The sequence below is a fragment of the Esox lucius genome, chromosome 8 (assembly GCF_011004845.1).
Source record: "Esox lucius isolate fEsoLuc1 chromosome 8, fEsoLuc1.pri, whole genome shotgun sequence".
Lineage (NCBI taxonomy): Eukaryota > Metazoa > Chordata > Actinopteri > Esociformes > Esocidae > Esox > Esox lucius.
This window is the reverse complement of record NC_047576.1, coordinates 19,663,977-19,691,377: the sequence shown is the minus strand read 5'-3', so window position 1 is coordinate 19,691,377 and position 27,401 is coordinate 19,663,977. Positions and strand designations below refer to the sequence as shown.

General features: G+C 49.9%; 1 protein-coding gene across 6 annotated transcripts; it reads right to left on the bottom strand.

Annotated features, from left to right (window-relative positions):
* Positions 1-27,292, bottom strand: prrc2c (proline-rich coiled-coil 2C). Of its 6 annotated transcripts, none has more exons than XM_013134980.4 (32): positions 26,868-27,292; positions 20,964-21,133; positions 20,631-20,805; positions 20,300-20,547; positions 19,852-20,186; positions 19,652-19,731; positions 19,413-19,543; positions 19,232-19,319; positions 18,998-19,151; positions 17,659-18,415; positions 17,367-17,536; positions 15,668-15,953; positions 14,746-14,950; positions 12,093-14,600; positions 11,409-11,566; positions 11,131-11,285; positions 10,668-11,022; positions 10,480-10,565; positions 9,379-9,573; positions 8,954-9,214; positions 8,666-8,854; positions 8,331-8,502; positions 7,965-8,162; positions 6,690-6,817; positions 6,435-6,613; positions 5,786-6,038; positions 5,521-5,628; positions 5,203-5,397; positions 4,342-4,445; positions 4,075-4,180; positions 2,349-2,624; positions 1-2,024 (listed from the first exon to the last, which is right to left on the bottom strand). In XM_013134980.4, exons 2-32 carry the CDS (start codon positions 21,076-21,078, stop codon positions 1,758-1,760), a joined length of 8,637 nt encoding a protein of 2,878 aa, XP_012990434.2. In that variant the 5' UTR covers positions 21,079-21,133; positions 26,868-27,292; the 3' UTR covers positions 1-1,757. The 6 variants fall into 6 exon arrangements, with proteins under 6 accessions (XP_012990434.2, XP_019904695.2, XP_012990432.2 ...); XM_020049136.3 differs by having other exon boundaries at positions 4,075-4,177; XM_013134978.4 differs by having other exon boundaries at positions 4,075-4,201; positions 26,868-27,291.
* Positions 27,293-27,401: the final 109 nt, after the last annotated feature.

Here is a 27,401-nt window from a genome sequence, read left to right as displayed (position 1 = left end):
TTCACTTTTAACAGCATATTATTTTATTAGTTTCTGTAACCAAACCAAGAATGTAAATAAGACCGTACATATTTTAATACAGCGATGTACCCCCTGTACAAGTAAAACAAAAACAAAAAAAAACCAATCATCATCATCATCATGACTCCACCCCTCCCTCCTACACAAGGTTTCTCGTCCTTGGTTTTGGTTAGAGGGGGGTGGGGAGACTGGCTGCCTAGCCCCGGTAACATCTCTCCCCACTAGGGCAGCATACTAATGTACATTACTTGTCACCTTAGTAAACCCGAGATGAGAGCGAGCGGTTTAGGCTTGAGTGAGAACGTGTGGGGGTGAGATGGAGAGACGAGCCATGACCTATCTCCCCTCTCTACTCTAACGACGGTCCTTTCTGCCCCGACACACAGCAGACTTACAGCTCAACTCTGGAGATTCCTTCCTCCTCATTTAGTTTTCCGTCTCCCTACAATGAGGATTAACAGAAAGCACCACTGAACTGCTTTTTCAGGTATCGAAATAAAACTGTCCCTCAATCTTCAACCCTCTTCTGCTGCCTGTGTCTTGGCTCAGATCACTGGTACTCTGTCAGTAGCTGCAAGGCTGAAGGCCCTACAGTGAAGTGTGTGAGTATGTGAGGATGGGTCCGTGAGCGGTGGTAATATTCTTTCTGGCAAGGGAGGCAAGCAGAAAGCAGGGACGAGGAAAGTGTGCAACTTAGCCCCAAACTGGATTCCAGGTCCGTCTGGCCATCCGTTTGAAGTAACCGTTTACAGACAGCCCATACTAACTCCCTTTCGACTCTGCTGCTATAGCAATGTGAGCCTCTTGCCAACGTCTTTGCACAGCTCAAGCTTTGGCTAAAGATACAGGAGACGCTTGGGCAATAGTCTCCCCTCTGCACCACACACACACACACACACACTTTATCATTGCACTCAGGCAAAGAGATAAGAGCAGAAGGCAGGAGGAAAGGCAGACCAATCAAACCAACACAATAGATTGATTACACAATCAACTGCTTAATCTTACATTTTCCCACTAGGAGAAACAAAACAAAAAGCTGAATTCCTGATTGCATGTGTCTGTTGTAAATACTTGTGAAACCGTTGAGACCTGGGGGAAGTGTGTGTGTGTGTGTGTATATGGTGCTCATGTGGCGCATCAACTAAGTTCTGCATTAGTAAATGATGTGAGAACCGGCGAAGGAAAATAACGTGACTGTGCTTCACTAAAAGACATCTTTAAATAAGATTCTTCAACTACAAAAACAAAAGATAGATTGGTTCTTCCATTAATTAAACAAACAGCCCTCAATTATGGTGTTCTACTGGGGGGAAAGAAGAAAAAAAAAATCATAGAGCTATAAAAAAAAAGGCTAACTCAGCAGCAAATCTTTACTTTTGTTCTACCGTGTCGGTAGACCTGTGACAGGCAGCTTATGCCGGTGTCTTCCACCCCGCCCAAATCATTAAGAGGCAGGGCTAAATTCACACAAAGACCTGACCATAGTGGAGGACGAGAGATAAAGGGGTGGGTGGGGGTGGGTGGGGGGGGCAGGAGGTTGGAGCATAAACACACACAGGACCCCTCTCAGCGACCATACAGGCGTATACACCCCCACCTCTCCTTCACTACCCCCCTCTTCACACTAGGTGAGGGGAATGTGTGAGAGCGAGTGATTGCATGAATAAGTGGAGCAGCTGGATTATCCATCCCTTTCTCCCCCATCCCTCTGTCCACCCGAGGTGTGTAAGGCTCTACTTCCCCTCTTCTGGTTTGATGGCCTGGGGCTTGATGGGGCCGGTTCGGATGGGCTTGCCTACTGTTAGGGAGGGTTTATCGGGCTCGGCACGCTCCACGACTCCCACGGTCTGGTGGTTAGGAGGCAGGAGGTTCAGGGGGGGTTTGCCGCCCCCTTGGTCAAGACGAGAGGGTTTGGAGACTGACGGAGCCTTGAGCTGCTGTTGCTGCTGCTCTGAGAAGAATTTATGAGTCGACTGGAGCACCTCAGCTCTCTGCTTAGCCTGGGGTGACAGGAGACCAACCAGTTAATACAGACATGCAGACAATACACACAGTGCTGCTGGATTCATTTAGTACAGACAGGATTTCACCACCCAGCGCAACTGAGTTAAAAGCAGGGAGAACTGATTTAACTGATTTAAAAGCAATGTTATAACATAGCAGCTACTCAAGGGCAGGAACTGAAAAATACTAAGAAAATGCACCACATTACCCATAAGCCTCTGTTACATCCACCCGACACTTCCCATAAGCCTCTGGCACATCCACCCGACCAATAACACTTATACATCAACACCCCTTCCTGTAGGGCCATAATGACATACCTTCAGGTCCTGTTCTGCCTGGTTGCCTCTGGGACCTGGTGGGCCTCTAGGAGCAAGAGAAGGAGGCGGCCCTCTAGGGGGGTGCGATGGGTGTTGCTGGGGGAACTGCTGCTGCGGTGGTGGCCGTGGGTGAGGCATCAGACCACCTCCCAGTGAGGGAGACATGGGGGGTGGGCCCATAGGAGAACGCTGCATCCCACCTCCAAATGAGTTAGCATGTTGGGTGTGAGGGGAAGGGCGTACCAGAGGAGAAACAAGGTTGGGCTGAGACATAATCTAAAAGGAGGGAGAGAACAAGTATGTTCATGTCATAAACACAGTCCTTTACATTTTCTAATAGTAAGAGTTGGTGTTCAAAGGTCCTGAACAAAATAACGTATCGTTTTCTATACTTGGGTAACAGTTCCCCTTCCAGAGTCTAATTAGATTTAATGGGAGGGATTCAAAAAATTATTAACACCCTCCAAATTCAAATACATTAATCTTGTAGTGGGTAAAGTTGTCAGTTTTATTAGCCACTTAGGCAGGAGGCCAAACAGAGTATGGGAACAACTTTTTGTAACCCAAAAGACACGATCCTGTCAAACAGATACACCAACTGTGACAATGAACAACTTGCATTTTGACAATCCACTAATCTCATCCCAATATTATAGGTGTTTTGTCTGTTTTTACTACTTTGATATTCCAGAGACTTCTGTAATAGGTATCATCAAGTGTTTTATGGCTCAAACATCAGCACACTCTCAGATACACTTAGAAAGACATCACAACAGCTTTCTGAGACACCGAAATTACTGTTTTGTGTAAACATTCCCAAAAAAAAAAAATCACATTTATTTCACAGATTTTGCTTCCAATATGCACTAAGGACAAACATTTTCTTTTCCATTTTTGTGTGTATATATCCTTTTACTGTTTTCTAAATCCGTCTGAGGGCCGCACAAAGAGGGGGTGGGGGCTGCATGCGGCCTGCCAGTTGCCCATGCCTGACTTAAGGTGTGTGCGTGTGTGAGTGGGAGAGTTGTGAGTTTGTGATTATGTATGCATGATAGAGAATGTGTAAGAGTGTGACAGACAGGCATCATCGGGTGTGTATGGCAGGCAGAGTACGTGTCAATTGTCTGAAAACGAGTATGTTGTTGATTGTTTTCCAATTTGTCAGCAGTAAACAACTCTGTATAACAGAATGAGGTAAAATTACATGTTGTAATGAGTGGAGGAATATTGGGGACTGGTTTTTGTTTAACACATGTCCTGGGGGGCGTGGCAAACAGAACACGAATGGCAATAGACACAATGAAAAATGGTGTTTACATTAGTAAAATGTTTGCAGTCCTGAAAACTCACACAGTTTGTGTGCCTTTCCGTAATTTTTTGGCTGGTATATTTTCTAAGTTTAATAAACGTAATCTGGCTACTAAAATTACAGGGAAATCAGCCATGCTCCACACCTCACTCTAATCCCATACTCCAGTATCTCCAAAATGTGATGCTTGACATAGGCATTTTCAAAAGAACATCAGTGTGAGTGTCCACTCAGCCTACAAGCCTGCCCAGTCAAGTCTCTTTTCCTGTAACATTGACATGTGATGGGAAAAATAGAATCATTCTAATCATACATTTCAGTCACAAAAAAAGCTATTTTACATGGCACCCAATGACTTTTGGGTCCCTTCAAGCTCTAGTATTTAACCTTCAAGCTCTGGTATTGTGGTATTATTACCTGTGGGTTGAACTGTCCAGGGAAGTGCTGTGTGATCCTCATGGCAGCAGAGCTGGGTTGGAACTGCTTCTGGTACAGCAGACTGTTCATCTTACTGGACTGGCTGCTGGGTGACGTAGAGCTGGCCCTGACCAGACAACAACACATCAGCAAAACATGTCTGACAATGCGTGTGTGTGTGTGTGTGTGTGTGTGTGTGTGTGTGTGTGTGTGTGTGTGTGTGTGTGGGTGTGTGTGTGTGTGGGAGCCCATGAGTGAGTGTGTTACCTGTAAGGACTAGATGTAGGGGTGGTACTCCGAGTGCTGTGAGGTGGAGTCCCAGGCTTCATATCCATCCCACTGCCAAACAGCTTCAGGTCCATGTCACACATCTGGACAGCAGACACAGTCAAGACACCTAGGTTCATGGTCTGCTACCATGTCACCAACACAATGCTCTTACAATACAGATATCAACGGGCCATGTTGAGAAATTGTCTGTCTCATACCAGGGTTTTAAAGACACTGGCGAATCAAGGACTCTTTCAAGCATTTCATTGCTTCCCCAATTCTATATACCCCAATGGAAACATCAATAAATATTATTGCTGTGGTTTTCTTTCAACACTCACAATATAAACAGTTACATCACTAGTTATAAGAAACTGCACTGAAAGACATATTGCAATTCGCAACTCTGTACCAGAAACAAACAATCATTTCTATTTATTTTTGGCACAATTCTCCTGCATTCTGAATAACTGGTTATATTGGACTGCCTTTAGCCCTAGGGAGATCCAACAGTTTTTCAGCAAAAACGCTGTCTGTTACCACTTCCCTGACCAACTTAGTACAAAATGCAAAACAAAAGATGTATTTCATTTTTGGTCACAACACTGCTTTTGCTAATAGACACAGCTGAACATGAGCTAAACTTCTCTCTCTCTCTCTCATAGCGTTCAGAAATCTGCTAATTACATTTGAACAGGGGAGCTGATATCACTCCAATCATTTAAAGTCCTTTTATTAGGACTATATTGAAGACAAGTCTCTCTCAAAGCATTCCAGAACTTGATTTTCTGAACTCTAAATTCAAAGAATTCAAGCACTGTGTTCCACAGGCAGAGTTGTCTCCTGCCCACTCCGTACCTTGCTGGAAGAGGGCTGCATCATGCTGTGGCTGTGAGTGGGTCCAAAGGGGCCCCTGTAGGTCTGGGAGACAGGGGGCTGGCGGCTGGGGGGCTGGGCCTGGGGAGGGGTCGGCGGCAGTGCCAGGAGGGGCTGGCCTCCCCCAGAACCAAAGTTCGGAAGACCTAGCTGGGAGCCAGGCAGTGGGACTTGGACCTGGAGAAGTAGGAAGCGAGGAAACAGAAAGAGGGAGTTAGATCCAACACGTTAATTGTCTGTTACGAAAACCTAGTATTTCTGCTCTAAGTGAGCTGCTGTTTAAAGAGATAACATGTGTACCTGCTGCATGGCAGAGCTAGGAGACTGTGTGTTACTATAGTAGCTGCTCTGTCCGTGTTGTTGCAGCTGTCCTGAGTACAGGTTAGAATGCTGACTCATCCCCTGGCGCTGGAGAAAGGGAGGAAGATGGAGCGAGACAGGGGAGTTAGGGCAACAGTATACTGGACCATTCCGAGATGCTCTTGTCCGGCCACACAGAAGCCGGAGCTCTGACAGTCAACGTTGCCAACGCATTGTAGGAAGGTTTCAATGACGTGGTGTGTACCTCAGCCCATACCTGGAGCAGGTGTGTGTCTATGAGCTGAGATGCACCCATGCCGGAGGGCTGATTGAGCTGGGGTTCAAACAGGATGGGGATGTGCTGTGTGTGTGTGTTGGAGGGCTGCTGGTAGGCAAGGCTGGACTGGGGCTTGCCCAAGTCAGGGCCCCCTACCCCGGGGTAGCTGTGGAGAGACGGCCCTGATAACATCATGGGGCTGGGTTGGGACAGGCTGCTCTGCATAAAGGCTTGCTGAGACCTGGGTGGCAGGAGAGCAGAGGGGGGAGAGGTGAATCATTGTGGAAACATGTACATCTAAACAGCATTGTTTGACAAACACATAACCCTCAACATCACAGGAAGTGTATTGGGCACCCCTGCATGTTAATGCAAATAGCCTCATGCGGCTGCAACTATATAAAACATGCAGATATGGTCAAAAGGTTTATTTGTAGTTTGAACATTAAAAAGGGAAAGGCAGGTGATCTAAATGGCATTGATAATGGTATGACCGTTGGCGTCCCAGAAACAGCAGACCTCCTCGCATTTACATACGTTAAAGTCTGTAGAGAACGATGCTATGAAGAACAAACATCCTGGGTGTAAAAACATTAATGAGAGTGAGTGTATGCTTCGGTGTGTGTCTGTGTGTTACCTGTAAGGCTGCAGTGAGGAGCTGAAGAGATCCTGTGGTTGGGAGACCGGGGGTCCAGTGCTGAGGCTGAGCTGGGCCTGGTGAGAGTGTGTGTGTTGGTGGGTGTGTTGGTGGGTGTGCTGGTGCTGTCCCTGCAGGGGGGCGTAGATGGGGATGGGAATCTGCTGCACCGCCGCCTGCTGGAGGGGAGACCATTAGGCTTGATAGGGGAGACCACGGCACCACACAGCTTTAACAGACCCTGATGCTCCGTACCTGTGAGAGACCCGGCTGGTAGCCCTGCTGCTGGTGCTGTGCCAGAGAGGGTGGCGCCAGACGGGGGTGGGGGGTGCTGAACAGGTGACTGGTGTCCATGTAGAACGCTGGGATCTGGGCTGCAGAACCTACAGGGAACGCGAGATTGAGATAGGGGTTACTAAACTCCTCCATTCACTCGTAGGCCTGACAAATGCGTGACTAGTGAGTGCAATTCGATGACAATTTAATCCCTAGCAATCTATACTCTAATACCAAGTTCAAAGCTGCATTCCCTTCCCTATTGCCACAGCTGTTTCCACATCACGTCGTTTCTTATCACACTGCTCGCTCAACGCTAGCCCGATGGGAGGACAGTGAATTCTGATTCAGATATATCGGCGAAGACCTCTACTGTTGGTAAGCCGTAACCAGGACACAGACTTCTGGCGGCAAGTACTCTCTCTAAATGAGTGTCCTCTATTACACTTGAGGTAGTATTTCCTTTAAGAGGTGACCGCTGTTCCTCGGGGCTCAGCTCTCTGTCAGAGGCTAATCGCTGCAGGCAGTGTGGTCAGATCCCAATGGGAATTGCACTTGGCAGTCACTGATACCAGAAGGCAGTGCAAGCAGTACAAATAAATGAAGACCATTTTTTACTCTTTTGTTTCCTACTGTGTATCATTATAAGCCTTTTTTGTGGTGCCAGGGACAACACATGACTTACAGCATTAATTAACCAAGAAAATTAACCGAGGCATTTTAGAAAAAGGCTGACGTTCCATTCAATAAATTATGGCTCAGCAAACGAGCAACTGGGCTACAGTTCCAACCAATGTGTTTATTTTGAGTGGCACCATAATTCAATTCACATGGTTCCATTCAAGTGGCTGGTCTTCACTGGAGTATTAGGGGAGGGGGCAGGCTAGGTCTATTACACGTCAGCCTTTTTAAAAACAACCTTCATTCTCTGCTTCCAAACGAGCTGTGGTGATACTAGTACCGCTATAATCAATAATAATCTGTCAAGGAAACAAAATAAAGCCGATAAACCCTTTCAGGTACAGAGACTTGGGAAACAAACATTCTGATGTTTTCATCCAGAGTGACACGTATTTATTTTTAAAGCTACTGATCAATATTCCATATACAGCAAGTTTAAAGGACAAAAGAGTTTTCAGTTTTGCCATAGGAAGAGAGTGTCTTGGTGAAAAGCATCCCGTTAAGAACCAGTCAGGAAAAGGCCCTGGTCAGACCTCGGTGCATAAACATGTGACATGCATTGGAGGCCCTCACCTGCTGCAGACTGGGAGACGTAGACCTGCGGGGTCTGTTGCTGCTGGGGCAGCAGAGGTGCCACGCCCAGCTGGGAGAAGCTGGACCCGCCCATGGATCCCGTCTGCAGCTGCTGTGGCTTCACCTTGCAGATGTTAGGGGGGTCGGAGGCCGTGGTGGTTTTAGTGCTCAGAGAGGAAGTGGTGTAGGTCCCAGCACCTTGGGGGGGGGGGTTGATATAATATTCCAACATGAGTCAAGAGATGTCATGGTTTAGAGGAGGGGGGCACTGAAAAGTGTGTGAGCCAGAGATGTCAATACACCCAGGTGCTGTGGTGCTTTTTGTGACAGTATAACAGGAACTGGTTAGACTTAAAAACACGGTACCTGTCAGAGAGGTGCTTGGTGTGACGGAGGCCACCGGTATCTGAGGCATGGAGGCAGAGGAGAAGGAGGAGTAGGAGGAGTTGCAGGATGTAATGGGAGAAGAGGAGGTGACAGGAGAACTCTTTTCTACCAGGCTGGGGGAGTTCTCCCATGCTTTACGAGCCGACTCCATCTGACGAGACATAGCATAGCAGACACCCATTACAAGCTGATACACACGGTAGGCATAAAAAGGTGTGCTGTATGTTGAGTGAGTGTGTGTGTTCCTTCAGTGTGAGGTCCACGGTAGCAGTGTGTGTGCGCGTGTGTGCGTGTGTATGCGCGCCCGTGCGCACCTTCAGTGTGAGGTCCACGGTAGCAGGAGAGACCGTGCTCAGGCTGGAGCTCTGCTGCAGGGCTTCTCTACGGGGCAGAGAGTGGGGCAGAGCCACGGTGGCCAGCAGACTCTCCTCAATCTTACTCCCTCCGGTGGGACCGCTGTCGGCCAGGGAGGACGAGGGGGTGGTGTAGTCAGTCACAGACTCCTGAGAGGGGTGGGGACAACACAAGGTGGGAATCAGACCAGGCTACTGGGTGAGACTGGCGCCCATGTCGGGGCAAACTTTCAACCAATCAACGCTCACCTTGGAGCTGCTGGCATACTCCGCAGAGGGTACAGTGATCATGCCCTCGATGTCGCCCCCTAGCTCAGAAACAGACGTGTCTGTGTTGGGGGGGCTGGTGTCAACCGCTCGGCTAGCCCCTCCTCCAGGCACTATCCCCCCATCGAGACCCTCGCCCTCCCCACCACGGACATCCTTGGCCTTGCGATTCCGTAGGGAGCGTTCTTTACCGATGGGGCCAGGCTTGTACTCCTTGGGCTCCACAGACTCCATGTCAGGGAGCTGTGGGAGGACGGGGAGTCAGACAGAGTTAAGGATTAGACCTTGTGGACTTGTTAGTGTGTGTGTGTGTGTGTGTGTGTGTGTGTGTGTGTGTGTGTGTGTGTGTGTGTGTGTGTGTGTGTGTGTGCGTGCGTGCGTGCGTGTGTGTGTGTGCGCGACCCTACCTTTTGTGTTTTGATGGGCCCGGCACGGGGCTGTTTTTGTCGCTGTTCTTTAGGAGCAGGTAGTTTGTTGTCCGACCCAGTCTCTAGCATGGCCGGTACACTGTCACTGTCAGTGCTGCCGGCTGAGGACGGGGCTCCGAACTGGATGCTGTCCATTCCTAGTTCCATGCTGCCTTCGGCGACCGGCTTCCCTCCCTACAGCACCACCCACAGGATTTACAGCATTCATCAGCTACACAAACCAGGCAGGGAAAGGAGACAACTACAACCGCAAGTAAATCCATAACCGCAGGCATTTCCCTAATATCTTTCATTCCAGTAAGTAGCCTATGTTAAAAGAAATGTGCTTACTCATCTGGGCAATAAGTAATAGGAAAGTTAAGAACTACAACCACCAAACATAGAAGTTTAGAGGATACAAAAATACTTTAGTTGATACATAACACAGAGCAACTAAAATACACATTATTGATTACATCATCGTTCATAAACAGTTAGTTTAACCTAAACTCATGTTTGAGTTAGCGTAGTCTAAATATACGAATTAAAACCTCAGGTAATAGGAATTTCGCCCCAACATTATTTTTTAAATAGCACTACCACTTTCATGCCCGAAAACCGTTTAACAGCCCAACCAAGACTGCTCTGTAGGTAGGGCAATGTCCTATTCACTGCCCTGGGGCATTGTGATTTTAGATTTATCATAGGTAAGTGCCCACATTGGCCCGTAACACAGCATTCTGCCGCAGATGGTCTACCATTCAGGGATTGACACTGCATGGCTTTAGAGGCAAGCCAGGAGTGTTATTTAGGGTGATTAAATGTCATCATTTAATAATTTTATTTCTACTAAGCTAACAGCTACAAGTTAAGGTGTCCCACCTAGCCATGTTAAGATGAATCCACTAACAGGAAGTGACTGGAAGGACAAGAGTGGCTGCTAAATGGACTAAAATGTACAATGTAAATGTATCAATATCGGACCAATTCTGGCAATTCCAAGCTACAAGGACTTGTATTCCATGTTGTCCAGATCTTCATGAAACACTACGCATGATGGCTACTAAGGAGACTAGAACAGACAGACAGACGGGCCCATACCTCTGTCGTCCCAGTCCCAGTGAAGGTGGTGAGAGGTTTGTTCCAGGCACTGACTGAAGGAGGCTGGGGAGCGCTAATACCTCCAACTGAAACAACAAATGAGACAAGGCTTAATGGAACAGCACTAGCTTCAAACGTGCCAAGCTGTAACTGCTCCAGTGAAACATGACAGAGGACGCGCCACTCACGTTTCTTGACATCCGGGAGGGCGGTCGATCCGGCCGCCTTGTTCTCCCAGAGCTCCGTACCCAGAGTGCTGTGGGGCTGCGTGGCTGGGGCCGCAGGGGTCTTGGAGGCAAAGTCCACCGCTGTGGTGGGCGTGGGAGCCGAGGGCAGGGCGGGCCCTGGGCCCTCAAGACTCTGGGTCGAGGCAGCCGGCTGGGAGGGGGGAGTGGGGGGCTGAGGCTGTGAGGCAGGCTGTTGTTGCGGCTGTTGTGATGAGGACGCTTGTTGCTGTTGCTTTTTGGCAAATCTGGGTGGCAGTTTCCCTCCTCCGCCTCCACCTCCTCTGCCCTTTTCCCCTGACCCTTTCTTCCCATAGTGCTGCAGTCACACAAGGCAACAACAAACGGGAGGCCAGGCGCGTCAGATGTTATATTCACACGATCCTCGTGGTGTATAAGTGTTAGGAGTAAGGGCCTCGTCCCTCACCTGTGTGGTCTGCTCCTCCTTCCTCCTCCTCTCCTCGTCCTGCAGCCTTTTCTGTTGCTTGCGCGAGACCACCTCGGTGAAGCCGTCGTCTGTAGTGTTGGACAGAGGGTCCTCTAGGGTCGTCACCTCCGGGTGGTCATCGATGATCACCACGCCTACAGGACAAAGGAAATTACATCACTTCAGTTTCCATGGAATCTGTAGAATCCTTTATTGGGCCTATGCAGTACTGGTAGCATATTGGTATTGGCAGCTGTGTGTGCATTAATGGCACTCACTGGCGTAGTTGTTGAGGTCAAACTGCGACAGTGCGTTCTCCTTCTCCTTGGGTTTCTGTTTGGTCTGTTTGGCTTCTTCCTTCCTGCGTCCTGCGGGGTCCTTACCCCCAGGCCGCGCCGCCCCCCCGCCGGGTCCTGAGTCTGGGTTAGGGGCCGCTCTGGGTAGAGAACAGGGATGTCAGAGGCCAATACAGAGAAGCAGCAGAATCCTGAAAAAAGGTGGCCTCCAGAGAATAGATAAGGAGAACTGTTGAGGTGCATTCTGAAGGCAGAGCCCAGTGTGTTCTCTGCCAGAGGCCGGAGATAGGTAGCAGACTGTTCTATTTATAACTCCAAAACACACAGCAAGCAATTGATATGACAGGAGATAAGAAACATTTGTCCTCCAGAAAGAGCTTCCACAGCTCACACACACACACACACAAGCATTAATCTGAAACTGGGCTTGGCAACTTAACTAAGATTTAACAGACCGGGAAGACTAGCTGTGCTCAATGTATCACTTAACTCATCAATTGGCTCATTCGGTGTGAAGCCTGCTGGTGCTTAAGCATCGGTACTCCAGGAACATTGCTGCCTACTGCCGATGGGTAGGTGGATGCACCCAACACAAACACACTAATAAAGTCAGTTTCTGTGCATAACACAGACCAAACTATTTTGTGTACTTTGTGGAGGACTCACCCTCTGCGTCCAGCCTTGGCCCCTCCTCTCCTTTCTCCTTTGGCGGCTGTGTAGCCGCGGGCGGGTTTGGGGCCGCTGTTGCCCCTGCGGTTCTGCCTCTCCACCGGACGCTGACTGGAAAAACTCCTCCGGGCCCCGGCTGGGCCGGCTGCCTCGCGTTTGAACACCACACCTCCGTCGCTGGGGTTCCTGCCAGGGGGTGCCGGGCCCTGGGGGGGCAGGGGGGCTGTGGCCACGGGCGGTGCCACGGCCCCAGGGGCTTCCTGCACCACCCTCCTCTCCCCTCGCTCCCTCCGTTCGTTGAAGTCACTGCTCTCTGACGCCGTCTCCCACTCCTCGTTGGCCTGGTCAGAAGAGTTCTGGTTGGACAGGTCGGGTGACTTGGTGCCAGCCGCCGAGGTGGCGGGAGGGGTGGCGTCAGGGAGCGCCGGATCAGAGGTCAAGTCAGCCGCCGCTGGTCCCCCCTCTGCAGGCAGGGTCACGGGGGTCCCCGGGGCTCTGGAGAGGGTAGGGGACAAAGAGACAGGGCCAGGCCCAGAAGCAGGCACTAAGGCTGGGAGGGGGGCAGTGGAGGTGGGTGCTGGTCCCGTCTCACCTCCAGCTAACACTGCAGCCTCCCGCTCCTTCAACCTCCGGAAGCGGGGAGGTTTGTCCTGCCTCGGGGGACGGGCGGGACGAGGGCGACGAGGCCTCTCTCGGTCCCTGCTACTCTGGGGTCCCCCCTCCCCAAACTTCTTACCGTCAAATGGTCGGTCTCTGTCCCCTCTGAGAGGCCGTCGGTCATAGTGAGGGTCCCTGCTGTCGTAGCGTGATGAGGGCTCCGTGTCCTCAGGGCGGAAGGTCTCCATGGGTTTGGACGGCCACTGGGAGGACGACTCCCTGGTTCCAGGTCGCCTGAGAGGAGCTGACCTGGGACCTCCTCTCTCCCTGGCCCCCCCTCGCCTACTGTACAGCCCACCTCTCCCTCGCCGAGAAGGCTCTCCTTTGAGTAGGAAGCCTGGCTTGGGCCGACCCTCCTCATCTCCTCCCCTGGGCCCCCCTTTCTCCCCAAGCGGAGGGGGTCCGAAGCCTGGTTTGTGTTGTCCAGGTCGTGGCTCTCCTGGTAGTTCCCTGCGGAGCGGCCGGGCAGGTTTGGCGCTAAGCTCTCGGTCCGAAGCCCCTGTGTCGCTGGCGGACTCCCGACCTCCTTCGCTCTCTGAGTCGGTGTCAGAGCCACGACGGCGCCTGCGCTTGGGCATCACCTCAAAGTCAGAGCTCTCACTGCGAGTCTCACTCTCCTCGCGGCAGCGGAATGCAGCAGCGCCCGCGGCAGGGGGGAGATCGCCGCGTGAGCGCGGCTCCCGGTAAGGGTAGTCCCCTCGACTGCGGCCCCTGCCACCTCTACTCCGACCACCGTAAGTCCCCCGGAAAATCCGTCCCCGAGAGTAGTACTCCCCACGGCCCCTGGCTCTACAACTATCAGCCGGCCAGTCCCTCTCCATGTCTCGTTCCCTCTCCCGGTCCCGTTCCCTCTCCCTCTCCTCGCGGCGGTATGATCGCGGGGGCAGGTTGGAGTCCTTCCTAGATGGTAGTTTAGGTTCAGGGTGTTTGTCGTTGGTCGCTGGTTTGTCCGTCTTGTCTTCCTGGGAGGCAGGGGGCGGGGCTCCCGACGGGGCCTGAGTTTCTCTGGGCCTCTGGATCCCATTTCCAGAACCCTCCTCTGTCTCCGGGACCTCCCTCTTTCCGTCCCGGTCTCTCTCTCTTTCTCCCTGAGGTCTGTCCCTGGGGCCCTCAGATACAGCCGCAGCGGCCGAGGCAGCTTTTGCTGCTCCTCGTTCCTCCTTCTTCTGTCTCTCCCCCCTTTCTCCTCTCTCCCTATGCCTCTCCCTCTCCTCCCGCTGCTCTCGCTCCTCCTTCATGTCTCTAAGTACTGGTTTCTTAATGGGTCCAGACCTGCGTACAGGCCTCTCACCCCCTGGAGCATCTCTCCTGCCAGCCCCTGACCTCCCTCCCCAGCGCAGATCGGCCTTCTGCTTGTTGGGTGCTGGCAGGGGCAGCTTCTCCTGCTTGTGGAGGCCTTCGGCTGGAGGGGTGGCCCTGTTGTTGGCCACAGCAGCCTGGGAGAAAGTCTCTTTCCTGGCTGTCGGGTCATCCGGGTCCTGCCTCTCCCCTGCGTCCTGGGGGTCAAGTGTCTTTGTGCCCAGGGGGAGGCTGTCAAACCTGGGCTCATCCAGTTTGAGTGAATGGCTGGAGCCCTGGGAAATGGTCCTCTGTAGCATGGCCTGTCCCATGGCCTCCACCTCCTCACCAGAGGGCAGGCCAGGCTCCTCAGGCTCAAAGGGAGACCCACCAGGGACTCTATCTTTCTGCAGGGACCCTGGGGCCTCCTCAGGACCAGGGCTGAACCCTGACAGGGGCTCAGTGGGGTCTCTGAAGAACTCAGTCTTCACACAGGGCTCAATAGAACCGTGTTCCTGGTTTGGGTACATGGCCGGGAGACCCCGGTCCAGCTCCAACCCAGAGTCCAACCTGGGAAAGAGAGATTTCTTTTTTTAAAGGAAACACGGTGGAGCACATTTGTTTAAGTGTTTTCTAAACTGCATCTCATTCATATGTCACTGTGGATGTAAGGAAGCCAAATTTGTGTTTTGAGATGTTTGTAGTGGGCTCTCACCTGGTGTCCTTGTCCTCTCGGCCTTTTGGGGGCGTGACAGAGCGCAGGTCAGCTTGGGAATACGGTTCAGATCCCCAAACCAAGCGTGGTTCAGAGGGGAGACTGTGCTCCCGAACAGGCCTGGCCAGGTGATCGAAGGAGTCAGGACTGGAACTAGAGTTGTCCCCTGGCTCTCTACGAACAATCTGCTTTGGAGCCATCCGCCCTAAGAAGGACAGTCAGTGACTACATTTTACAGTTAACATACAGACTAGAGAAAAAGTTACACAAAATCCTTATGAATTCCCAATGCAAACAATCCACAGCAGCTATGACGTAGACAATGACATACAGCCGGTGGACGGTTTCATCCAATCAAGTCTCCAATTGTCCTTCACAAGTGATTCTCACCTTAGATGGACCGGAGTTATAGCACATTGACCACTACAAATCTCTCTGTCTGTTCAGACTGACTCTTTCCTAGACCCACATTAGCCACTAACGCTAGAAAAAGGGAAAATGGTCCCCCATCAGCTCCACCCAACCAGCCCTAGACTTTTGGTGGTATAATTCACAGGGTTGCCGCTAAAAATCACATCAATAAACTAGACGCAGTTCATCACAACACCAGCCACTTCGTCAGCAGTACCCCCTGCAATACTCACCCCAGTAATCTGCACACACAACTTATTGACAAATCCCCACTACCACTGATCACTCCTCATTGTATTGTCCTGCAATTGTTATTCCTTTGGCCAATTAGAATAGGTTCTCAATCAGCTTACCTGGTTAAATAAAGGTTAAATAACAAAACGGAACGGATTACCTTAGACTAAACTCAAGTTACTGAGATATTGCTGACTGATTAACGGATGACTAAATAACATTTCTTCTTAAAACTAAACATTAAAGCACAAAAAAAAAGGGGAAAAAAAGGACTAACTGTGAGTACCAGGTCCAGGGTGCATGTTGGGGATGTCCAGCGGGGGTCTTCCAGACATCATGCGGGGGTCCATGTAGGACTGCATCATGAGCCAGCGAGGGTCAAAGCCCATGTTAGCTAGATGCTGCTGCTGCTGCTGGTGAGGGGGGCCGATGGGCTGGTAGAGAGACCGGTGCTGCTGGGGAGGAGCAGCTCCACCTCCTCCCGATGGGGATAAAGCTCTGCCACCACCTCCCCCAGCCCCACCTCCTTGCTGCTGTTGCCATTGTTGCTGTTTCATTTGCTCCTGAAAGGCGAAAGTGGAGTCAAGTTTAAAATAGGGCGGTTCTCATCAAAATGACACAGTTTTCAAGGCTTAGGAAAGAAATGGAATTGAACACTGGCAAAAAAGTTTTTTAATGGCAGGCTGTTTGGGTGTGACAAACACTGATGTGCCATAAATACGTTATATAACCTTCTTGAAAACAATGACCAGCAACTGCAGTAATATTATTGACAATATTTACTTGTTCTATTAAACAGTTGAACATGACAAAGACTTTCAAGATACACTTTAACAAGCTAGGGAACAAGCCCTATAGCCCCAAGCAAAGGGCACACCATTTTAGTAGCTTATATTGACCGGGTCCAAACATGACCAACAACTGAAACAGGTGTACAAATTAGGAGTACTAAAAGGATGATGTGATTCTTCACTAGATATCTGAAACAGATGATGTCATTATGTTTCGTGGGGGAGAACATTGTTTGCATCCATCAACTAGCCTTTTCTCTAAGCAGCAGCTCCTAGCTAGCTTGAGGAAGGGGACAGAAACGTTATTCTAGCCACAACGGAGATATACTGTAGGGCAGCCCCTTCATGATGTAGCGGCTGGTGTGAGAAACAGAAATCTACCATAGCAACAAATTATGACATAAGAATTACAGGTGATACTGTAACAACAAAGTAAAAAGAAAATTAAAGGTCCAGGTAAACTTCCACTCGAACCAACACACACAATCCGTTTTCTTCTCGTTGGGAAGGAAACAGGCACCTGTATACATACAACAATGCTGCTCACTAATGAAAACATTCTGCTCATTGAATTCACATCCCAATGCAAATGATCTCGTGCCAGATGCTACATATTCAGTGGATATCTTTTAAACAGACTGGTGTGTTGTCATGTCTGACATAGAGCCAGATTGAGCCAAGCTGTTATAGCTGTAGCTCTCGGTCGCCCTCGGCAACAGGATCTGCTTGTCAGCAGAGCCTGATTGTACATGTAAATAGTTGGAGCTAATTCTAAAAACCTAGTTCAGTAAATGTGTCCTTGTTCCATAGCTGATTCACATGCAGTGTTTACAAGGAAAGGGCTGTTTGGAGGGAAAGGCTACTTAACGTTATGCTTTGTTTTATCCTCCACAAGAATTTCCTGATGCTGATTTATTTTTTGTTTTGTTTACAGTTGCCAATTTTGACTGTTTGCGTGACATCAGAGCTTTATTCATATTAATGAAGATAAAGCGCCAGTCAGTAGTAGTATCGGCTGAACTGTCCACACAAAGTCAGACAATTCATACCAGACCTTGAAGTGATATGAAGAAATAATGAAGCAATGACTGGTCAAGAGTTTAAGAGTAAAAATGGTGTAACTTAACACATGAAATAGTGCTCCATTAAATGAGAGGGTCAGTGAGATTGGGAATTTAACAATACCTGCTGCCTGAGGAAGCGTGGGGGCAGTGTCTTCTGGAACTGTTTGGAGTACCCCAAAGTAAGAGAGGGGCGCATGGCAGCCCCCGCCTCGCCCTCCAGATCGGGGGCCAGAGATGTGTCATCACTGGTCGGGGGGTCCATATGGGACATGGACACAGCGGTGTCCTCCCCTAGAAAGAGAGCAAGTGAGGGTGTCACATTAAAATGATTCCTAAACCGTTCCCTGAAATCAACAGGAAGAGTGGTTTGTGTAAGAGGTAAAGCAGGTGGAAGGGCCATGGGGGGAGCTCACCTCTGCTGTCATTGGTGCTGAAGTAGTCACGGATAGGCATTGGCACCTGGCGCTCAGTTTGGCTCTCCTCCACCCGGGGGATTACCTCGCTTAGGGGACCCACCTCGCCCAGGGCACCTTCTCCCAGCTCAGATTCTGGGGGGATGGACACCGGTCTCTGGACTGGAGGGCTGGGCTGACGAGGCACAAACTGACTCTCCTCCTCCGCACGAGGCCCTTCCCGTTCTATCTCCCTTTCCACCCTCTCTCGCTCCATCTCCCGGTCCACTCTCTCTCTGTCAATTTTTCTATCTATCCTCTCTTGCTCCATCTCTCTATCCACCCGCTCTCTTTCTACGTTTTCTCTCTCCATCCTCTCGCGGTCTTGGAGAACGGCTGGTTTGGTCAGGGCCTGTGAGAGGGGGGCCGGCTGCACTGGTGCAGGGCTGGAAACCGTGGGAGGAACAGACAACGGGGGGGTGTCTTTAGGCATAGCACCAGTCTCTTCATTGGCTGCCTTGGCGGCAGGCTTGGGCTCTGTAGCAGGGTGGAGCTTCTCGTTGAGGCGTTTGAGTTTCTCAGCGCATGCGGCGAGTCTCAGCTCCTCCATCTTCCTCTCCTCTTCCTCTCTCCTCCGCCTGGCACGTTCTACCGCCTCTGACAGGTCCTGCTTCTTGCGTTTCTGGCGCCAGGCTTCCGACTCCTCCTCGCCAGCAGGAGGAGCTGCGTTTGGGGGTTTTGCCACACGAGAGGCCACAGCGCTCCCACTTGGCTGACACTGGAAAAAAGGAGGAAGAGACATGAGAGTACTAGGAGCCATAATTAGGACAACAGTTGCTCAGGATCGCCACCTTGTGGTTACCTGAATGAAATCGAGGCGGCACAATCATGGCACCGTGTGTTAGAAGCTGGACACTCCAGAGAAACTTCTCTTAGTGTTTTCATATCCTTTTCTTTCGTTATTTACATAACTTGAATAACTTCATTAAATGATTCTCTAGTGTCATATCTTTAGTCACAGGGAGTGGAGGTTAGGGCTAGTTAGTTAGGCACATTCACACACAATCACACCCCCACCAAACAATCAAGAAAGACATTGACCCCCAACCTACAATCAAGACAACTTTATGGATGAAATGACCATTGGAAACAGGTAAAACGTTGGTCTGTCGGTATAAGTAACATCCATATGGCTTTCGTTGAAAATAGGAAAGACATCATAACCGTACAATTAATACTTTGCATTCGAACCTCCATGTTATTGCTGTACTAAACACCCAAAAGGAACTTGGATATGTCCAGGAATCATCAATTCTGTCAAACACCTCCCATAAGACTCATCAGCCCCTCGCGCACTTACCTGGTAATCCTGTGACGGGCCGGTCTTGTACTGCCCCATACTGCCTGGAGAGGGCGCCCTAGGGTCCCTTCCATCTACCCACGACCCTTTGCTACCCTCAGGGCCATCAGAGTGACGCAGGGGTCTCATCCGCTCCACTTTACCCATCCACTCCCTGAAAGAATGACAAGGTGAGAAACAGCCCGCAAAACCTTAAAATCAATGGGCAAAGACCCAACAGCTTGAGTGACTCACCAGTTCTCCCCTTTCTCCTTGGCAGCGTGGTTCTCCTCATCGTCACTGAAGTTGAGTTTTTCGGTGTAGTCCACCTCCATCTGAGCTCCTGGACAACAGACAGCGAGGGGAGAAGGGACATGTTCACATTCAGCTCCTACCAACATTTAACAAGGCCAATGTCAAAGCAGTGGAGTCCTACCAGCCCAGCCTTCATCAGCCTCAGTGTCCAGGTTGTCTAACTCTTTGAGCTCTGTGGCGCTGATGATGGAGGGTCTGTCTGGGTCCTTGAGCCAGGCCTGTGGAGGGCCCTGCTGAGGAGGACGCACCCTCCTGGGGGCAGAGCAACAGACATTAAAGGGGAACGGGGGGGAGGGGGTCAACAGAACTCAAGACATGAGTCTGAGGAGATATAGGAAGTCTGTGTGCATGTGTCCTCACCTGGCTCCATCTTGAGGAACTGGATATCTGATGTTCCCTGGCACTGGAGCAAAGGGCATTCTGGGATATGCATTGAACATCTACAACAGGACACAGAAACACACAACTGACTATTACTAGGAGACTCACACCCCCCCCCCCCAAAAAAAAAAAAAGATTCCACAGATCCATAACTCAATAACCAACATGCCCATGCTTACGTAGGGTGGCATCATGCCCCTCAAATGGACGTGGAACTGGGGGGGCACAGCAGCTGGGGGCTGCTGGCCCCCGTTGAGTTTAGGCTGGGCGGCCGCAGAGGAGGGGGAGGGCTGTGTCTGCGAGGAGATGGGTGCAGGCTGGGCAGACGGGGGCAGCCTCTCCCTGCTCTCCCTCTTCTCACTGGAGGCCAGCCTGCCACCCTCCTCCACTTCCCCAGGAGGGGACGGGTCGGCGACGGCCGCCCTGCCCTCCTCCGTTCCACGGCTGTCCATCTCGGAAGGGATGGCTGCCGCGGTCAGATTCCTGCCGCCGCCCTCGCGCCAACTACCAACATCTGGGTGAGGAGAGAGCAGGTCAGCCAACCTAGCTTGGTCAACAGTGGGGAGTGGGAAAACGGGATATGCTCATGTTCTGATAATTAACGCTGGGGTATGGGCATGTTCCTACTCTGAGGTCGGAGGCTGGGTCCAGGTCCATAAGGCTCCTCCTCCTGCCCCTCCCCTTTCTCGACTTCCCCGGCCGACTGCAGGCTGGGGAACTCCTGGTGGAACTGGCTGCTCACACAAGGGGCTCCTCCGTCCGGCGGTGGTGGGGGTTTGCTGTTGGCCCAGGACCTGCTGACCCCGACTGACGGAGTGACCTCCAGGGGTTGTGGGGGTGCTGGTTTGGGCGGGGGTGGTGGGGTCTCAGACTGCCTGATGTTCACAAGACATAGCAAGGGTTAGGAGAGAAATGGGATAGATGGGTGAAGGGGCAACATTCAGCCCTGGTGCCTCACCTCTCGTCCCCTCCCTCGGGTCTGGAGGCCCAGCCGCTGCCGTCCTTGGGGACGATGTTAACGTTGGGGTCGTTGCCCTTGTTCTCGGCCTTCAGGCTGGGCAGGTTGGCAGGGGGGGGCATGCGCCTACTGACAGCAACCTTACCCAAACTCTGGAGTCCATGTCTGGCAGCGACTGGACGGGGGGAGGGGCAAGGAACATTAATACATTCAGAAAGGAGACGCGTTTGCGGCGGTTTTCTTATAGGTAGTCCCAAATCAACCTCTAGTCTCTGGACAATGGGAGGCATACATTACTGAGAGCTTTAAAAGGAGTGTGAAGCTTGAGCGTACCTGCAGTTTTCTGGGTCTCCAAAGACTTGCCCTTGTATGTGTTGAAGAGGCTAAGGGTTGCATACTTGGTCTTGCCATCCTTCGCCTTGGTGCTCTGCCCTGACTTCTCTGACATTTCGCTGGAAACTCATTGAGTCTGGTCCGCCGGTCTCACCCCCGGAACCAGCCTCCTGCAAATACACCACCCATCAAACGAAGTCTCACTTTGACTCATGATAGTTGTGAGCCTAAATAAACCCCTGTGGCCTGGTTGTACATATGGTTACTATGACACCCAGAGCAGCATGAGGGCTAGAAAAAGACATTAGAAAAGACTAATCCAATACACGCAAGACATTCAAACTACAGTTTACAGAACTCTTGGTTGTAAGGATTCCAAAATCAGGAGTTTTTTTTTTCAAACATAGGATAGAAATCATGTCTGAAGAGTCTTCTTGCCCTTAAAGCAGAACAGACCACACAGGGAGAGAGGGCTCAACCAGGTTACCACACAGGGAGAGAGGGCTCAACCAGGTTACCACACAGGGAGAGAGGGCTCAACCAGGTTACCACACAGGGAGAGAGGGCTCAACCAGGTTACCACACAGGGAGAGAGGGCTCAACCAGGTTACCACACAGGGAGAGAGGGCTCAACCAGGTTACCACACAGGGAGAGAGGGCTCAACCAGGTTACCACACAGGGAGAGAGGGCTCAACCAGGTTACCACACAGGGAGAGAGGGCTCAACCAGGTTACCACACAGGGAGAGAGGGCTCAACCAGGTTACCACACAGGGAGAGAGGGCTCAACCAGGTTACCACACAGGGAGAGAGGGCTCAACCAGGTTACCACACAGGGAGAGAGGGCTCAACCAGGTTACCACACAGGGAGAGAGGGCTCAACCAGGTTACCACACAGGGAGAGAGGGCTCAACCAGGTTACCACACAGCATGGCTCTAACCCAGTTGGTTCACATGATCTCTGAAAAGACATGCTGGCACTGAGTCACGTGACATGACTGCTGGGAAAAGAAGGGCTCTAATACTAGGGTAAAGAGAGAACTCTGTGTTTGATGTTGTGCTGAGTCAATGACTTGCCAAGAAAGAGACACACGGGGGAAAGAGACACACGGGGGAAAGAGACACACGGGGGAAAGAGACACACGGGGGAAAGAGACACACGGGGGAAAGAGACACACGGGGGAAAGAGACACACGGGGGAAAGAGACACACGGGGGAAAGAGACACACGGGGGAAAGAGACACACGGGGGAAAGAGACACACGGGGGAAAGAGACACACGGGGGAAAGAGACACACGGGGGAAAGAGACACACGGGGGAAAGAGACACACGGGGGAAAGAGACACACGGGGGAAAGAGATACACGGGGGAAAGAGACACACGGGGGAAAGAGACACACGGGGGAAAGAGACACACGGGGGAAAGAGACACACGGGGGAAAGAGACACACAGGAAAGGAATGAAGTGAGCCCAGAGCTTCTTAATGATAGTGACTGACTAGGGAAAGAGGGAACACACTTCTCCTTCACAATGGCTTCTCTGCTTGATGGGGCATGTCATGTTGCTATGACAACAGCACCTAAGACAGCTGGGCTACACCCGGGGCTGCGGCCTCCGCTGAGGACAGCTGGTCTGTGTGGCCTTGCAGCCTACTGTCCGGGGACCATTCATAATTGATGGAGCTTTGTTAGAGCATAGAGACGATCAAGTAGAGTCACAGTAGAGTTCAAAAGCGGTGCTGCTTCCCAAACTCAACTTTTGGTGGCAGGCATCACTCCTACACAACAGAACTAACGCCATCTCATCAAGTCAATGCCCCAATAGTAGGTTAGCAGGACGCACAAATCGTTAAAGACAATTCACTCATGCAGAAAAAATATAAAATCTATGACAGCTGCAATAAAGATACAGCAGTGGTTGCAGGCTTTTCTCGGGGGCCGTTTACTTAGAAGTACATCCCAGGAGCTAAGGATCCGGAACGTTCTGCATCTGTCCAAACAGTCTTTGGGCTAGCAACACTAAGCTACATCTCCCCTTTTCTGTTAATGAATTTCAACACTCCCCTTGCTTTCATGAGATCTCCTCTTATGATTTCATCAAGATGATGTAACTTACTTCATCACCTCACTTCCAAACACCTGAAACAACAAACATTTCTAAAATGTATTTCTTTTAGGCTACATTTGTCACCTTTATTGTTATGTTTTTTTATGGCAGCCTGTGTTTTTCTAGAAACTGTCTGCCAAATGCTTTAACAACGATCAAGTAAGCATGCTACCCTAGACGGCACATGACTAATCCTGACCATAGTTCCACCTCTGGACTGTCGGTCGTAGCCTGTGGGCAGAACTGTTGCTGTTCGTTTTTACATTCTGAAGCGTTGAAATAAACAAAAACGTTACAGAACATGAGAATAAGGGTTCCTCAAAGTCAGGTTTCTAACAGGAGGTTGGTAAGATACAGCTGATATTATCAAGGGTTATAATGTCACTGCTCTGAAGTCCAGAACTAGCAGAATCATATGGCCTAAACCATTTTAATGAACAAGAAACACAGGGCTGATCAAAATGCTTTTAATCAGGCCAAAATGGGGAAATTACAGAAGTCCTTTCAGGTCACTAATCTGGATAAGTGCAGCTGAGTTTGCACGCCAATGATGACTATGACTGGTAAAGATGTGCAAATTGGTTTTGGAATAAGCACTTTTCTGACATGTAGCCTATTACAGACATCTGGAGTGATACTGTGACAGACCTGCGGTGTCGATCAAAACAAGAGTAAAGAAACAAAGAACACAAAGGTGTAAGTTCTGGATCCATACCGATAGAGACCCACTAAACTTTTATGTTAAACAGAACCAAACATAAGACACTTCCATTCATGCCATTGGGCAAAAAAAGATATACATACAAAAACAACGTTTCTAGACACCCACAACCAGCACCGCACACATCTGCTAGTTGAGAATGCAGAGAGCCTGGGAAAGGAGTGTGAAGGACAAGAAGCAGAAGTGCTTCCTCCACATGGCAGGCCAGCCAGGCCCTCAGCGTGTGCCACAGACCACACTACAGCCACAAGGGAGGGATTTACGGAGAGGGACAGAGTCACTCAAGGACACAGGCAGGGGGAGTCACGAGGACACGGAGGCTTAGAAATATCTACCAACTCTAAAACCGGCAAACTTGACTTCACCCTGAATAATTTGCTTGACTTTTCTTTCCCTCTAAAAAGGTGTCCAAAATCAAACTAAGCCAATAAATAGAATTTTAGCAACAGGCGCATGGTTTTGGGGAAGTATTGCCTACAGCTTAGTTAAAACGTAACTACAATGCTGAGGCAAAGTCTCAAAAATTGTGAATGATGTCCTGGGGCACGACAACCACACAGGTGAGTCAAACAATGTTTAACAGAGTACAAACGGAAAGCCTGTTTTTGGATCTGGGACTGACCATGGTAATTTTAAACTTTAAATTCACATCGACCTGTAATGGTTAAAACTGTAAAATTAACCATAAGACTGGAGGGATGAAGTTTGGAGCAATTGACGATATCAGGGTGTTACTGTGCTGAAGAGATACAGGCACAAATAAGAAACGTGTGCAATGCAGCCATTTCCAAAGAAATCGCCAAAAGTATGCACAATCTGCTTCCAACCCCTCCCACCACTCAGAATTCCCACAGAATGAGTGCAGGATAAACACTTGTCTGTATTAAATAGGACCATATAGAAAAACATTTTGCAAATCATGTGAAAGGGATAACATCCAGCCACTTCACAGACCCTGTCCTACCCTGCGGGGTCCCCAGACATACCCTGATATCCTGAGATGCCCCACAAAGCACATCTGGGCCCAAAACAGATCCCAGCCTCACCAGCCAAGGGGGACCCAGCCCCGGCATAACGCAAACCCTGCCCTGACCTCTCTTTGGAACCCAGTCTGGAGCATTTGCTTGCTCCCCTGCACTATCCAAATTGGCTTAACACACACAGCCCTTACAAGCCCTTTCCCTTTCACAGAACTGAAAAAGGAAATGGGCTCAGGAATGGGATGCCACCTCTCTAGGCATGAAGAAGATATCACAAGTCCTAATATTAGCCTTTGTTCCCTGCAATCACCAAGCACTTTGAAATCACTGTGAACGAGAGAAAGAGGAATAAAGTAAAGGAAACCGCTTTACACTTTCGAGATGGGCCAACCATGTAGCAGAAAGCTGAGTCACCTCTCACTCCCACAGAAAGTCTCCAGATTCCACAGTGCCACCACACACCAAAAATGATTGAAAATAATTGGGCAAGTAAAATCAAACTGAAATAGCAAGCGTTGTACATTTTGCTTTTATCTGTCAGATTTTCAGATTAGGAGACACAGAAAGGAAGACACTTAAGAGTATTGAGGTGCAGCCTGTCATCAGAGGTATCGAGCTGCAGCCTCTTGGGAGGAGGGAACATCAATACATCCCAGTATGTAGGGTGATGGGATAAAAATGGTGCTCATCGTTCCAATCATTCATGGACTGCAGCCTGCAGTTCTGTTTTCTATGGCACACGCCATTTCTTCTCTACAGCAGGAAGCATTGGAAATGGAATCAGCTAGTCATCAGACACAATTTAAGCATCCAAGTTTGATGTGAGTGTGAACTCCACAGCTGCAGACCTCCAACTTCTGCTGGTTTTCAATTAAGGTTATTGGTTGTAAATTGTATTACAGATAATTTTGACATTCCCTTCCCAAGATCCTCATTCTTCGGTCTCATCCCTGTGGGCAGCTCTTGTACATCCTAATAAAAGCTGTACTGTCTTGGTACCCAAATGGTGAAACAAGCTTCTAGTACAAACTAGGATGGCAGAATCCCCACCCATTTTAAGAAACCCTAGCCGTCTTTTCAGAGAAAAACCCCAAAATGTACAAACCATCCATCTCCTCCCATGAACAACAGAAGACTTATTGAAATCAATACCAATATAGACATATCAATTCCCTTTCTTATGAAATGGCCTCATCCGCCCCAGACTGGGGACTCAGAAACACTTGGATAAAAAACTTTGGTCACACAGGATGAATCACTGAGGTTTCCTTACAGTAACCTCTGACAAAACAGCTTGCACATTCAGACAATCCCTCAGACGGGTGCGTTCAGTATGCTTAAACTTTCGCACCAAATAATTAGTAGACGAGGATATAAACATGTACTGTAGTTCATATAACAAATGAACGTGTTTGTCCGGTGGTACCGAAAACATGGCCGTTGTCACCGTAATATACGTCTGGCAACCAATGCATTTCAGTTGCGTAGAGACTATATTGTATAGCGATATGAGCATCATTTCTAGACAAGTGGACATCAAGACGGTTACGTCCAAAACAAAGAACTGTATTTTCGACGTGTTTAAAACTAAAAACATTACTTTTGAATCAGCAGTTGTTCATGACTTTGAAGACACTAAAACGTGGGTACAGCTAAACGGCTAACTGTTGGAATTGTAACCATTTAAACAGACAGGCCGATGTGGTTTCATTGACCAGTTTAGGTGGATGTAGGGTGGGTCAAATCGGCCCTGCGCGGGGGTCTCTTACCTACCTAAAGCAAGGACCAAACCTAAACTCAATTTGACGTTATCAAACATTTCTTCTACTCTGGTTGCCAACTGGCTGCAATCGTTAAGATTTTAACTCCACTGCAGCATGGTGCGTTAGCAAGCAATCTAGCTAGCTAATTGAGAACAGTCAGATTGTTCAGTTTCGATTCTCAAGTCGCCATCACATTCATATTCAGCTTTTCCTCAATGAACAGTGCTGGTGAGCTAGCGAAGTCTTGTCTAACGTAACCATACCACCACCTCTAGTTAACCCCTTTTCACCACGAACTAGCTCAGTACAGTAGCTGTGGAAATCTATTTACATACCCGTCACCGCCGGTCCCCCTGTTTTCTTGCAGTCTGTCGTCCGGCAAGTCTATGTGTTTGGCCTGTTTTGTAGTGTACTGGTGTTTGTGAGGCCGGTGGATCACAATAGCTGTCTGGCTAGCTTGCTAACGATAGCTAGTTAGCTAGCGCGGTTGCTGATTTTCAACAAGCTCCTCTTGACTTGCACGGACCTGTTTTTCAGTGCTTACACGGCGCCCTTGCTTTTTCCCCCAATATGTCCTCAGTTATTCAGACGTTAACGGGCTCTCGGTTTGGGTTTCTGTATTTCTTGCCCACCCGTTATCTCGTGTGAGACAGTGTTGCTTTCGTTGAGTTGAGGCCCCGCTTCTCGCGCCGCGGCCTGTCGCACAATTAAAAATGGCAGACCGCCAGTCCACGGGTGTCTGACATCATCACGCACAGACGACGGCGGCTCGGCTGCGGAGCGTCAGTTCCTGGAATATGATCAGAGACATCCGACTTAACTGAGTTGCTGCAAATAGGTTAATCCTGAAAAGGCGTAATCAAAGGCCG